Source organism: Lissotriton helveticus, chromosome 9 (assembly GCF_964261635.1).
Source record: "Lissotriton helveticus chromosome 9, aLisHel1.1, whole genome shotgun sequence".
Classification (NCBI taxonomy): domain Eukaryota; kingdom Metazoa; phylum Chordata; class Amphibia; order Caudata; family Salamandridae; genus Lissotriton; species Lissotriton helveticus.
In genome coordinates, this window is record NC_136070.1 from 137,471,575 (window position 1) to 137,486,315 (window position 14,741).

A 14,741-nucleotide genomic window follows, 5' to 3' on the forward strand; every position below is an offset into this window, starting at 1 on the left:
AATCTTGCAGTGTTTTACCCATGAATTTCGTCAACTCAAGTTAACACTTCAATCAGTGTTAATACAGGACTCTGAATAAGGCCCGCAGTAGCAATTTTTCTGACAAAATGTTATGTTATATTAATTTAATTTATATTGCACACAGATACTCAAGAGTGTCCCGGCATGGAACAGGGAGGGGCAACCATCTGAGATGTATGCAAAGAGATATGTTTTCAGGTTCTTCATGAAGATCAGCGGGTCCTGAATGTTCCGGAGGGCGAAAGGGAGAGCGTTCCAGGCAACAGCTACTTTCCGAGCTAGAGAGCTGCCTCCAAGCCTCTGACATTTAAAGCGGGGGACCTGGGCGAGGTACTGGGACAAGGAACGCAGATATCGCGCTGGAGTGTAGAAGACAAAGCGATTTTGCAGGTAGATGGGGTCACGCCCATGAAGAGCATGATGGGCCATGACCATTTTATCCGGTCTTCTACAGGAAGCCAATGCAGAGAACGCAGGTGGGGTCTCATGCTAGTCCTTGCGGGAATTTCAAGAAGGAGTCTGGCTGCCACATTTTGGACCACCTGGAGTTTTTTTAACAGATAGCCCTGGATGCCCGCATTGGTGTAGTCCAGCCGAGACAGAATTAGGGCGCAAATGACAGACTCTTTCGCCACCCTAGGCAGGAGAGGGAGAAACTTCCTCAAAGATTTCAAAAGGCCAAAGCAGGTCCCAGCAAGTTTCTTAATCTGTTTAGCGTAGGAAAGATTCTCCTCAAACCACACCCCCAGGTTCTTGGCAGGCTTCCCTGTAGAAGTGGGGCTAGAGAACTCGGTGGGCCAAAGAGTTTCTCTAAAATTCGAGGGAATCTTTCCATATAGGAGAATCTCCGATTTATCTTCGTTGCACTTAAGTTGTGCGGCAGCTAGCCAATGAAAAATGGAGGACAGACAGTGTTGAGCAGAGGAAAAAGAGTCCACATTCTTATCCCAAGGGAAAATAAGCGGGTGTCATCTGTGTAGGCCATGATCTTAGCCCTAAGTTCCTCTGCCAGGTACACCAAAGGTGTGACATAACTGTTAAAAAGGAGGGGGCTAAGGAAAGACCCCTGTGGGACTCCGGTGGTCACTGCCTTCGAAGAAGAAGAGGACGGTGGAAGCCATATCTGCTGAGCCCGTCCTTCCAAGAAGGATCTGAGCCAGCCCCAAACGGCACCCGACACCCCGATCTCGGTTAGAGGCGAGGGGAGGAGGGAGTGAGGGACAGTGTCGAACGCCGCCGACAGGTCAAGCAGAATTAATGTTGCCTTCCTGCCGGCGTTCAGACACTCCCTAATTGTCTCCGAAACCTCCACTAGGGCAGACTCGGTACTGTGGGAGACTCTGAACCCTGTCTGGGCTGGATGCAGCAGGCCCTCTCTCAACAAACTCCGTGAGTTGTCTGTTCACCACCTTCTCGCACACCTTGGCCAGGCCGGGTAGAAGGGAGATGGGGTGGTAGTTCACTGTGCTAAGTGGGTTGAGCGACGGCTTTTTAAAAAAAGCCTTGTGGAGTAGAATAAAATGGTAGTAAGTTATCTTGACAGAAGTATGTGTGTGATTTGTATACTTCTTTAATATTGTATTACATAGGTTTGCCCTATATGTGTGGAATAAATGCTCCCATCACACTCCTCTAGAGCTGTGGCAGCTGTTCTCTGCCGCAGAATGTATCGAATCCAACATTCAGATGGAATTGTCACTCATTCTTGAGTTCCCTTTCATTTTGTAACATTATCTTTATCTATTTTTCTGTGTCTTTCATGCTTGTGTATCCTATTTTATTTATTACTCCCTTGCCTGTTCTTGCTTTAGGAACTCTTGGGAGCAGCTGCTGGAGCTGACTAATTTACGGGGAAATCGACTGCAAGATGCCGAAGCGATCCACAAGTCCTACTGGGACTTGACTGAGGCTCTTACTCAAATCGAGGTAAGACTCACTCTTAGTGCTGCGGGATCTCTTAGCCATCAAGCTCACTTAGGTGAACAGAATGAATAGAGCACCTTAAAGTCACCAGCAGCATTCTGCTTTTGAACACTTACGATACCATGGTAGGTGTGCTCATTGGTGATGCTGCCACAGAAGGGTTAACTGAAGTGTAAAGCATTTGAAAGTGGTCTAGGAAGAAGATATTTTTACTAGCTCTTAATATGAAGATTTAGCTAAGGTGTGTAATTGGACATGTCAGAGCAACTACTAGTTTTTATTTAGCAAAGATGGGCATTACTCTACTTTTTCTATCCATGATTTAACCATTGTCGAAATCTCACCAATAGAATACTAATAGTCCATAGTCAACATTCATTTGAGTGGAAAGTAGCCTAGTATTGGGTGTTTTCATCCCAGCTATGAGCCTCGTCATGTAGCAGAACCCTTTGGCGCAATTGTAACAGCCAAAGTGTGCAGGCCAGATGCATAAAAAGAGGAATGGAAGAGTGTAATTAAAATTATACCAAGGGTGTATCTTGTTGTGTGAGTTCTGTGACCCAGTTTATTTAAAATAGCACCAACTACATAGCATGTATATCAGTGTGTCGAAAAACAGTGAATTGTTGGACACTACATTGCCATTAATTGTGGGATATTCATTGTCTCAGGAGTAGGCGGGCAGCAGCACTCTTTTTTATTTATTTAATTAAAATACCAATCCTATAGCTTTTTAATTAAGTTACCCTTACTCTTACCTTGTTTGTATTTCTTTCCTTTACTTATGTATTGTTCACGATGTAGTGGTGAAGATATTGTGGCCCAAGATTGATTGAACTTGATGTAGTGTGGTATATTGACTACTGGTGCCCTGCGATAATGAGGGCTTGACAATATGGGTCAGGCATTCTGTAAGTTCCTAGTGGGGAGAGTGGGTGTGAAGCCTGAGCTCAACAAACGATGAAAAAAGAGGGTCTATACTTAACTTCAAGAAGAGAGAAATTTGCAAGATCCTGGGCCCAGTCATCTCAGGGATCATTCCAGTTTGGGAATTATGTGGACTACTGTAAAAGCACAACGAGGGCGTAGATAAGGATGCTGAGCATTATGGTAACACTCTAGTTTTTCCTGGACCACATCTTCAACTCATTGGAAATGAAGAGCAATGCTACAGCAAGTGCAGGCTTAGAGAACACAAGACGTGATGGGTTACTCATCCTCCATGTTAATCAAATTGTTAATTAATGGACTGACAGCAAGACGTTTGGTTATTGAGATTTAAGCTCTGCTTTGCCTCTAGTATGATATAATGGAAGTGAAAACCCACTAAAAGGACCAGTGCTTAGTACTTATGTGAATTACTCCATCCCTCAGGAGAACACCTAGTCAGAGCAGTGGTTTGCCTTTTCTCATTACCTCATGCACGTTGACATGCAGGAGCCCATGTCTACTGGTCACCAAGTGTTTGTATATGGTTAAGCATGTAGGAATGCAGATAATATGCAATGGTATGGAATCCATTTGGAACTTAGTGCACAGAGGGTAAGGACATGCTTCCTTGCTTTCCTTGTTGGAATGGAAGAGTACAGCAAGTGGACTATAAGGAGACAGAGATCAGGTTAGAGGTAATTTCTCACACAGTCATTTAGAAGGACGAATGCTGCTCAGGTGGCTTGCGGGAAATTTGAGAAAAGGGTCCCTTCTGATAGAAAAAGGAAGAACAACAGGTCACTGCTGTTGAGTGAAGCAAAGGCCTAACCATGTACACAAGGAGAGAAAGGAAGATAGTGTGTTTGTGAATCACAGACAGGAACTGAATATCTGAATTAGAAAGGAGGTCTGAAGCAGTGTTACTGCTTCTTGTTGATGTATTGAAATTAAGGCATTGCAGTTGTTTGAGTTAGCATCAGTGATGGGTAGCCTATTGCCCTGCAGCATTAAGAGCGATGTAGTTGTGGAAGAGGCCTCTCGAGCTAAAGAGCTAGATCTGCTGTTGAAAATGGTCAGAGCGGTTACCAGGGCTCGAGTAGCCATGTAGGACACAGGAATTCTTCCCCACCTCCTTCGCATCAAAGGGCTGAGAATCGAAGGGCTGCTCTTAGGAATGGATGGACAGATGAATTGTTAAGTTTCCAACCTGGCAAATATCAATTAGGTGCATACATTGACCACTATTGAAAAGACCACAATATCAATATATATATAAATACTTCTCATCTAAATGTAATGCAAGTGAATTTATCCAAAGTGCTTATCTTGAAAATGTAACATGTTCTGAACCTAATTGGTAAACCTTGTACACCTGTGGTGTTAGAAAATATGCAGTGTTATCTGTTTGTTTGCTTTAGGTATGGTCTAACTCCATGTTTTAGATTTGTACATATTTACCACATTCTTCCATTCTGTAACAGGAGAAGATCATGAGTGTTCCAGATGGCATTGCTAATGATCTGAGCGGTGTACAGTCCCAACTTCGCAAACATGAGACGTTGGAACATGGGTTGAGTGGAAATGAGCAGCAGGTATGCAATCATTGTCACATTTACCGTGTTAGGCCTTCTTACTTATCTAGACAGCTAGTTAACCCTAATGATTGTTTTGATCATTTTACAAAAAATAGTCTGCAGTTTCTTTCCAAATACGTATGTTTAGCTACCCTCTGAAGTTCCCACTTGAGATTGTTTTGGCACCTCCTGGAGAAGTCAACAGTGTTTTGGATCAGAGATGCACCTTTCTGCTCCTATATCATCAGTTCGATCTTGCACAATCTATTGTCGACCACATAAAAGCTATAGAGAATGTTCAATGTCAGACCATAGTTTTGGATGGGGGAAGCAATTCAGGAGTGACGAGAAGATACTCTTCATTACAACATTAGGGGGCCCCTGCTGTGTAATTTAACACAGTGTGCAATGGGCTCCCTTGTAGGAATCCGGAGGCAGACAGCTGTGGTACCAAGGGAGCTGTAAAGAGATAATGGATACCATCAGTAACTCATAAGTAATAATGTTGTCCCATGATCCAAACTTTCCCATCTACCCAGTACTAGAGACATGCAGTGAAAAATAATTCATGGATATCTGGTTCACCTGGGGCAACTTCCAGGGCTTACCCCTTGAGGGGGGGTAAGGGTAGTTGAGCCTTTTAGAACAAGAATACATATTCCTGTTTATCAGGTGCTGCAGGATTCATCAGTTTGAATGTATCACATAGTAAATCATGAATAAACCGATTTTAGATAAATCAGAAACAGCTAACTAAAGTGTCAAGAATAGCAGAAAATCACAGAGATCAGATTAAATAAATGTAGGAAGGGGCGATCCCCGAGGGTCAGGTTGTGCTCACCCGACCACACCCGGACCCACCTCTCCCACAGAACTTGCCGAGTCTTGATTGTGAGGTCCTCACCGGGGAGGACTTTGGGTCTAGGATCGTACACACTGAGCTCACACCACACTACGAACAGACACTACACCGTTGGGTTAAAGTAACAAGTTCTTTATATAGCAATGAAACGAAGAAAGCACTCTTATGTACAACGTGGTCGTGGGACCACAAAGTCTTTGAGGATTCGGGAAGGGGGGAAGCGGGACAGTCTTTGAGTCTCTGGGACAGTACGGGGCGTACCCTACGCACAGCTCTCAATCCTCGAGCCAGGGGGTACGGGATGATGGTCGTACTGGCTGCTTCACCTCCGTTGAGTCGGCTCGGTCGTGATGGTGCTCTCGATGGTCCAGCCGGACCAGAGTATTCCTCGAGCCGCGACGGGGTCAGCAGGGCTCGGTCTGGAGAGGTTCGGGAGGAGCCGCGACAGCGTCAGCAGGGCTCGGAGGGTTCAGTTCAGCTTGAGCCGCGACAGCGTCAGCAGGGCTCCGATGGTTACAAGTTCAGCTTGAGCCGCGACAGCGTCAGCAGGGCTCCGATGGTTACAAGTTCAGCTTGAGCCGCGACAGCGTCAGCAGGGCTCCGATGGTTCCGTTCAACTTGAGCCGCGACAGCGTCAGCAGGGCTCCGAGGTTCCAGATGAGTTCGTCTTAGGGTCAGCCGCGATCAGATCAGCAGGGCTTCAGGTCCAAGATACAACTGCCCGCTAGTTGTCGGGCGGGCCCAGTTATAGTTCTTCTGCTCTTTGATCTCCGGACCCTCGCAGGCGGAGGTCTCAAGCCCTGGGGGCTGGTTGTTGGCGAGGTCCGGCGGTTGGCTCTTTGATCCCTTTGAAAAGATGGGTCCGGGAATTCCCAGACGCCCAGCGGGTCTGGAGCCAGCCCTCGGGGAGGCCGGAGGGGTGATCGAAACTGGCCCACCGGGGGGGGCCCAAGGTGTGACAGATACCAGCCCCTCAGGGGAGGCCGGAGGTGCCATCGAAACTCCCTGGCTTATCTCACTCGGGAGCCCTTTACCCCCCAGCCGGGACTGGCGCGCCTATGGAGGCTGGGTTTCGCTGGGGCCGGGGTCACGCTAGGCCCAGGGAGACAGGGATGTCGGGAAGGGAAGATGGCGTCCGGGCCTTGTGGGGCATGCAATTTTAGGCGCTCCGAGCCGGGAGCGGGACGGGGACATGCGGCCTGGTCGTGGGTTTACGGGGGTTCGGGCTCATCGGGGGTGAGACGACCAGGCTGCGGGGTGCAGGCTATTCTTGCGGGGACGCTGCGCAGGGGCTTAGGGTGCAGGCCTACGCTCGCAGGGTTCTGAGGGACAGAGACGGGCCACGCCACGAGGCCGGGTCCAACACGCGTCCCCCCCAGCTGAAGGCGGGGAGAACTACCCATCCTCTTGGGGGTTCTCTTCGCTGAGGCGGAAGAATCGGGACAGGCCGTCTGCGTTGGCGTGACCAACACCAGGCCGGTGCTCAACAGTGAAGTCCATCCCCTGGAGTGAGATGGACCAGCGCAGCAATTTGGGATTCTCCCCTCTCATCTGCATTAGCCACCGGAGGGGTCGGTGGTCGGTCTGGACCCGGAAGTGAGTACCGAACAGGTAGGGCCTCAGCTTCTTCAGGGCCCAAACCACCGCGAAGGCCTCCCGCTCGATGGTGCTCCACCTTTGTTCTCGAGGGAGTAGCCTCCGGCTAATGAATGCTACGGGTTGGTCTAGGCCGCTCTCGTTCACCTGGGACAGGACCGCTCCGATGCCATGCTCGGACGCGTCCGTCTGGACTACAAACTCTCGTGAGTAGTCGGGGGCCTGTAGAATGGGGGCGGTGCACATGGCGTCCTTCAGCGTTTCGAACGCCTCCTGGCAGGCGGAGGTCCAGCTGACTTTCTTCGGCTGGTTCTTGGATGTTAGCTCCGTGAGGGGGGCTACGATGCTGCCGTAGCTCTTGATGAACCGGCGGTAGTACCCCGTGAGCCCTAGAAACGCCCGCACTTCCGTCTGGGTCGTGGGGGCCTCCCAGGCCACGATGGCATCGATCTTGGGCTGGAGGGGGGCCACGAGGCCGCTTCCGACCTGGTGCCCAAGGTAGGTTACGGACCCTTGTCCGACCTGGCACTTGCTTGCCTTAATGGTGAGACCTGCCCTCCTCAGGGCGGTCAGTACCGCCCAGAGGTGCTGGAGGTGCTCGGGCCAGTGGGAACTGTACACCGCGATATCGTCCAGATACGCAGCGCTGAACTCCTCCAACCCAGCCAGTACCTGGTTCACCAGCCTCTGGAAGGTGGCGGGGGCGTTCTTCATCCCGAAGGGCATCACCCGGAAATGGTAGTGACCATCCAGGGTGGAAAAAGCGGACCTTTCCTTGGCCCCCTCGGTGAGGGCGATCTGCCAGTATCCACTGGTCAGGTCGAAGGTGCTAAGGAAGCGAGCAGCCCCGAGGCGATCGATAAGCTCGTCGGCTCGGGGGATGGGATGAGCATCGGTTCTGGTGACTGCGTTGAGCCCGCGGTAGTCAACGCAGAACCTCAGCTCAGGAACAGCACCGGGGGCGGCTGCCTTTGGAACCAGGACCACGGGGCTAGCCCATGGGCTGTCAGAGGCTTCGACCACCCCGAGGGCCAACATCTTCGATACCTCGGCCTTGATACAGGCCCGGACTCGGTCAGGGACGCGGTAGGCTCTGTGCCGTACCGGAGGGCTGTCCCCGGTGTCCACGTCGTGGACGCACCAGTTGGTGACGCCGGGGGTGAGGGAGAAGAGGTCTGAGAACTGTCCCAACAACTGGCGACAGTCCTCACGCTGCTCTGGAGAGAGGGAGGGGGAGAGATTCACTCCCTCTACGGAGCCATCTTTCCCTTTCGCGGACAGGAGATCGGGGAGAGGCTCCGTTTCTTCTTCTTCCCCATCGTCCGTGGCGAGGAGCAAGCTCAACTCGGACCGGGCGAAGTGGGGCTTGAGGCGGTTCACGTGAAGGACCCGCAAGGGGTTCCTGGGGGACTCTACATCGATGAGGTAGGTCACCTGGCTCTTGCGCTCCACCACCTTGAAGGGCCCTGTCCACTTGTCTTGCAGGGCACAGGGCTCTACGGGGGCCATCACCCAGACCCGCTGTCCGGGCTGGAACTCGACCAGAGTGGCATTCTGGTCATACCACCGTTTCATTTCTTCTTGACTGGCCTCGAGGTTGGCCTCGGCCAGCTCTCGGAACTTCCTCGTCTGGTTCCGGAGGGCCAAGATGTATCGAAACACATCGGGAGGGGGCTCTGGGGCCGCCGCCTCCCATCCTTCCTTGACCAGGGTGAGGGGTCCCCGGATGGGGTGCCTGTAGAGCAGCTCGAAGGGGCTGAACCCCAGGGACTTCTGGGGGACTTCGCGGTACGCGAAGAGGAGACAGGGGAGGAGGACGTCCCACTTACGCCTCAGGGGCTCTTCGAGACCCATGATCATCCCTTTGAGGGTCCAGTTGAAGTGTTCCACCAGACCGTTCCCCTGGGGGTGATATGGGGTGGTGAACTTGTAGGTCACCCCACATTGCTGCCAGAGGGACTTCATGTATTTTGAGATGAAGTTTGTCCCTCGGTCGCTGACGACTTCCCGGGGGAATCCCACCCGGGAGAAGATGGCCATGAGGGCCCGCCCCACCACGGGGGCCGTCACCGTCCGGAGGGGAATGGCTTCGGGGTAGCGGGTGGCATGGTCCACCAGTACTAGGATAAAGCGGTGCCCCAAGGAGGTCTGGGGGTCGAGGGGGCCCACGATGTCGATTCCCACCCTCTCAAAGGGGGTACTGACCACGGGGAAGGGTTGGAGAGGAGCCTTGCGCTTCCCTCCGCTCTTTCCGCTGGACTGACACGTGGGGCAGGACTTGCAGTGGCCTTCTACATCGGAGCGCATGCCGGGCCAGTAGAAGTGGGTGACCAGGCGATGGTACGTCTTGTCTTGTCCCAAGTGTCCCGCCAGGGGTACGTCATGGGCCAGGTTCAGGAGAAAGCCGCGGAAGCGTAGGGGGACCACCAGCACTCGGCCGGACCCTAGTTCGGCGGACTTTTGTTCGCTATACAATAGGCTGTTTTCCCAATAGACAAAGTGGGAGCCGGACTGGTCACCGGCGGCCTGGGTGGCGGCCTGCTGCCACGGCCCAACCAAGGATGGACAGGAGGTCTGTTCTAGGCAGGATTCTTCACGGGACGGTCCCCCTTCCTGGCGCCACTGGGCCAGCTCAGGAAGGTCGTCCAGACTCGGGGTCGACTCGACGCTAGGGCCGAGGGGGCCTGCGTCGGAGGGGAAGCTCTCCCCGGGGAACAGTTCAGGGGCTTCGGAAGGTTCAGGGACCTCGGGGTCCTCAGGGGTCGTTGGGGCCGCCTCTAAGGTCGCCCCTACGGGGGTGATTCTTCGGGCGGTCATCGACCGGGTACTTACACAGGCCCATTCGGGCAGGCCCACCATCTCCAGGTGGGTCCTTTTCTCAACCCGCTGCCATGGGGAGCTCTCTAGGTCGTTGCCGAGCAGGCAGTCCACGGGCATGTCGGAGCGGACTGCCACTCGTAACTCCCCAGAGACGCCCCCCCACTCGAACGGGAGGTGCGGACGGAGTTATCGGCTGCGATCACTCTGCGGGAGATGTGGGGGACAATCTGGGCTTCGGTGACTAGGTGCCGTTTGACGGCGGTGATACTGGCCCCCGTGTCTCGGAGCGCCCCTATGTGATGGCCGTTGACAGTCACCTGCTGTTGGTACTTCTCGGTATTGTCGGGTAGGGGGGCTCCTGGGACCATCTCTCTATCACCCAGGGAGACTAACATCATGGCTGCGGGGTCAGCTCCCTCGAACTCCTCTTCTCCCTCCTCTTCTCCCTCCTCTTCTTCTAGGGCTACTGCGGTGATGTGGCGCGCTGGGGACCCTGCAGCGGCAGGCTTCTTGAACAAAGGGCAGCGGGGGTCATTGGCATAGTGCCCTGGTTGCTGGCAATGGTAGCAGGCTTGGCTGGCTCGGGGCCCTGGCTTAGCTGGGGGAAACCCTGCGCGCGCTGCGGGAGGCGAGGTGCCGGGCTGGTTTCTGGGGGGACTACGCGGGGACCCTACCTGGGAACCCCTCTGTCTATTCTGGTTCCCTCCTCCCCTCTGGCGGGAGGACCCCTGTTCATTTCGGCCAGAGTCTCCCCCGGGCCCCCGGGGTACTCTGGTGCTCACCCAGCGATCGGCCTCGACGGCCAGCTTCCGGGGGTCAGCCAACTTGCTGTCCAGGAGGTGCTGCCGGAGTTCTACAAAGCAATTCAGGGACAAATGTTCGTAGGCAATGAGGTCGATGAGCCCCTCGAAGGTGGATACTTTGCTGCCCTTGATCCACCCTTCCAGGGCCCGGCTGTAGAAATTGACATATTCCACCCATGTGGTGCCGGGGATCTTCGTGCAGTCTCGGAAGCGTTGGCGGTACATTTCTGGGGTGAGCCCGTACCTTGTGAGGAGGGCTTCTTTCATGTGGCTGTAGGAGGTCTGTTCGGCAGACGGTAGGTCGAGTAGGGTGTCTCCCCCCTCACTCAGGAATCGACCCCACAGCCCGGCTCCCCAATCTTTCTGCGGAACTCGGTGGGAGGTCATGGCGACCTCGTAGGCCTTGAACCATTGCTGGATGTCATCGTTTTTATAATATTCCTTGACCACGTCCTTGGGGATGTGGACCTTTGGTTCCACCGGGGGAACGGCCTCTCGGGTCGCTGCTGTTTTGTTGCCTTCGTTCCGGGCCTTTAGTTCTATTTCCAATATGCTGCGCTCGTGCTCCAGCTGGAGCTTCTTTCCGTCATGTTCTCGTTGGAGCTTCTTCTCCTCCAGTTCTCCTTGCAGCCGCAACTGCTCGATGGCTAGCTTTTTCTCGGCCAGCTTGAGTTCTCCCTCCATCTTCAAACGGGCTAGTTCTAGCTCGTGGCTTCGGTTGCATTCTCGGTCGGCCATCTCTTCTGGAGACAGACCTCTCTCCGTGCTGGGAGTCCGCGTCGGGGACTCTGTTCTTTCTTGCTCTGGAGCGCGGGTTCCGGTCAGAGGGCCTCCCCCCCCCTCGGCTTCTGTCGGTTCTGGGGGTTGTGCTCCGGCTTCCACCCAGGCTGTTAGAGCTTGTTGGAAGTCCTCTTTGGTGTTTAATCCCGTTGACGGGATACGGAGATCCTTGCAGAATTGCTTGAGCTCACGGTGCGAATAGTCTCCCAGAAGCTCCATCTGGAAGGTGATCTTGTCGGTCGTGACGCTCATGGCTGTTTCTTCGTTCGGGTAGTGTGTCAGTACTGTACGATCCCTAGACGTAGGTTCTTATCGCGACGCTGCCACCAATGTAGGAAGGGGCGATCCCCGAGGGTCAGGTTGTGCTCACCCGACCACACCCGGACCCACCTCTCCCACAGAACTTGCCGAGTCTTGATTGTGAGGTCCTCACCGGGGAGGACTTTGGGTCTAGGATCGTACACACTGAGCTCACACCACACTACGAACAGACACTACACCGTTGGGTTAAAGTAACAAGTTCTTTATATAGCAATGAAACGAAGAAAGCACTCTTATGTACAACGTGGTCGTGGGACCACAAAGTCTTTGAGGATTCTGGAAGGGGGGAAGCGGGACAGTCTTTGAGTCTCTGGGACAGTACGGGGCGTACCCTACGCACAGCTCTCAATCCTCGAGCCGGGGGGTACGGGATGATGGTCGTACTGGCTGCTTCACCTCCGTTGAGTCGGCTCGGTCGTGATGGTGCTCTCGATGGTCCAGCCGGACCAGAGTATTCCTCGAGCCGCGACGGGGTCAGCAGGGCTCGGTCTGGAGAGGTTCGGGAGGAGCCGCGACAGCGTCAGCAGGGCTCGGAGGGTTCAGTTCAGCTTGAGCCGCGACAGCGTCAGCAGGGCTCCGATGGTTACAAGTTCAGCTTGAGCCGCGACAGCGTCAGCAGGGCTCCGATGGTTCCAAGTTCAGCTTGAGCCGCGACACCGTCAGCAGGGCTCCGATGGTTCCGTTCAACTTGAGCCGCGACAGCGTCAGCAGGGCTCCGAGGTTCCAGATGAGTTCATCTTAGGGTCAGCCGCGATCAGATCAGCAGGGCTTCAGGTCCAAGATACAACTGCCCGCTAGTTGTCGGGCGGGCCCAGTTATAGTTCTTCTGCTCTTTGATCTCCGGACCCTCGCAGGCGGAGGTCTCAAGCCCTGGGGGCTGGTTGTTGGCGAGGTCTGGCGGTTGGCTCTTTGATCCCTTTGAAAAGATGGGTCCGGGAATTCCCAGACGCCCAGCGGGTCTGGAGCCAGCCCTCGGGGAGGCCGGAGGGGTGATCGAAACTGGCCCACCGGGGGGGGCCCAAGGTGTGACAGATACCAGCCCCTCAGGGGAGGCCGGAGGTGCCATCGAAACTCCCTGGCTTATCTCACTCGGGAGCCCTTTACCCCCCAGCCGGGACTGGCGCGCCTATGGAGGCTGGGTTTCGCTGGGGCCGGGGTCACGCTAGGCCCAGGGAGACAGGGATGTCGGGAAGGAAAGATGGCGTCCAGGCCTTGTGGGGCATGCAATTTTAGGCACTCGGAGCCGGGAGCGGGACGGGGACATGCGGCCTGGTCGTGGGTTTACGGGGGTTCGGGCTCATCGGGGGTGAGACGACCAGGCTGCGGGGTGCAGGCTATTCTTGCGGGGACGCTGCGCAGGGGCTTAGGGTGCAGGCCTACGCTCGCAGGGTTCTGAGGGACAGAGACGGGCCACGCCACGAGGCCGGGTCCAACAATACCTAATACTCCACTGATGCATGTGACTACCTTCACCACTGCATGATCACAGACTCCACTTACTTTCCTGTATTACCCCCTCTGGTAACTGGACCGGGGGAGAAGTAGGGACAGAGAGTCAGATCCTAAGAGTGGGTCATGCCTTTCAGAGCTTCAAAACTAGAAGGCCAGCAGATTGTTTTGCCACCAAAACACTGTGTTCTGATAATCAAAAGAGGAAAAGAATATGTGATGGATATTCATTGAAAAATATTTAATTATTCCTAAAACGGGACTGTGAGGAGACAAAGAAGACAATCAAATGCTACAAGATTTTAAGCAAAGGGGAAAATTCAAGATTTAGAGTGTGTGAGCACAAATAAAGCAGAGCGTGGCACATAACTATCTATTAGAACGGTGCTTGTTCAACTGATAGTGGTGGTGAGTGGAAAAGCAGCGACCCTAAGTTTCATCATAAAAAGCATCATCTGAATGAATCTAAGCAACAACAGAATATTTAGCTGCACCCTTTCCTTACCCCAGAGGGTAACAGTGGAGTTTCCTACATTCAAGCACAAGACAGCATTAATCATAGATTTAACATATCCCATAAGTGAATACTGATTGGAATGTACTGCTATCTTGAGTATCTAGAGGGACATGCTTCTGGCTCATACAGTGGTGCTAGCTTTAATGTAAACCATCAACAAATTTAAATATATAGGAATTACCACCCTCCAATGTATTGGGTACTTATGGCGGACCCACACTGTAACATCTATGGAGTGCAGGGCGAGGTTTTCATTGCTGAGGTGGAAAAGTCTATTAATGAATCTCTTCTTCTCTTTGCTTTTAACATCAGTCATCTAGATTTACCCATTCACATGGATACGTTCAAGTCACTATAGTCTCAATATATTTCAGTGCATAGTAGATGTTTGGAAAGTTTTAGAATGTCTTCTTTCGGAGCGGTGTAGGTCTTTATTCTCTTCCAGGGGATCCTCATCAATAGTCATAAGCACTGAATATTCCCGCCCATGTGCGGGACCCCGGAAACAATATAAAAATATATATGTAAAAAACACATATATCTCGCTCCACATATATGTATGTACATATATTATTTTTCTCACACCAATGCAGCTCCATAACTGAGGCTAAAAACAATGTAAACACATATACATGCACTGCAATTAGCAAGAAAGCAAAAGAAAAACACATCAGGTCAAATAACCTTTGAACTTTGTGTTTTAATGAGTAGACCACTCATAAATCCTGAAAATTGCTTGTAAATAGACATTGTTAGCCCTCAGGCTGCATTGCAAAACAATAGCATAGAAAATGAAACCATTTTCAACAAAAAACTGGCACCGTGCCTTTAAGGCAGCCATGACCCCGGGCTTCCCATCATGCCTCAGGGGTGACAGTTAGGTCAGTTGTTCTTTCCGGCTCCTTCAGTCAGGACCCTGGTGAAACAGCTCCCTTTCTTTTTGGCTTTTTGTCAAAAAATATTCTTGTTATCTACAATTTTTAGTTTTCACTCGACGTCTTTTGGACTTAGGGTGTTACTGCTACCTTTTTTAGGCTTAAAAAAGGTGATTTTTCTGTCAAAGATGCCTTCTCTCTTTGACAAGTGCCCTTCATGTGGAAGGAAGATGGCCAAGACTGACACTCATTCAGTGTGTATCCTGTGCC

General features: G+C 52.6%; 1 protein-coding gene across 2 annotated transcripts in view; it reads left to right on the plus strand.

The window, feature by feature from the left end:
* The window catches only part of SPTBN5 (spectrin beta, non-erythrocytic 5), a 2,054,098-nt gene that overhangs the window by 797,788 nt on the left and 1,241,569 nt on the right, over positions 1 to 14,741 (plus strand). For both annotated transcript variants that reach the window (XM_078659643.1, XM_078659644.1), the window contains exons 32-33: positions 1,833 to 1,947; positions 4,356 to 4,466. In XM_078659643.1, coding sequence (XP_078515769.1) covers positions 1,833 to 1,947; positions 4,356 to 4,466 — 226 coding nt within the window. The remainder of the gene's footprint in view (positions 1 to 1,832; positions 1,948 to 4,355; positions 4,467 to 14,741) is intronic.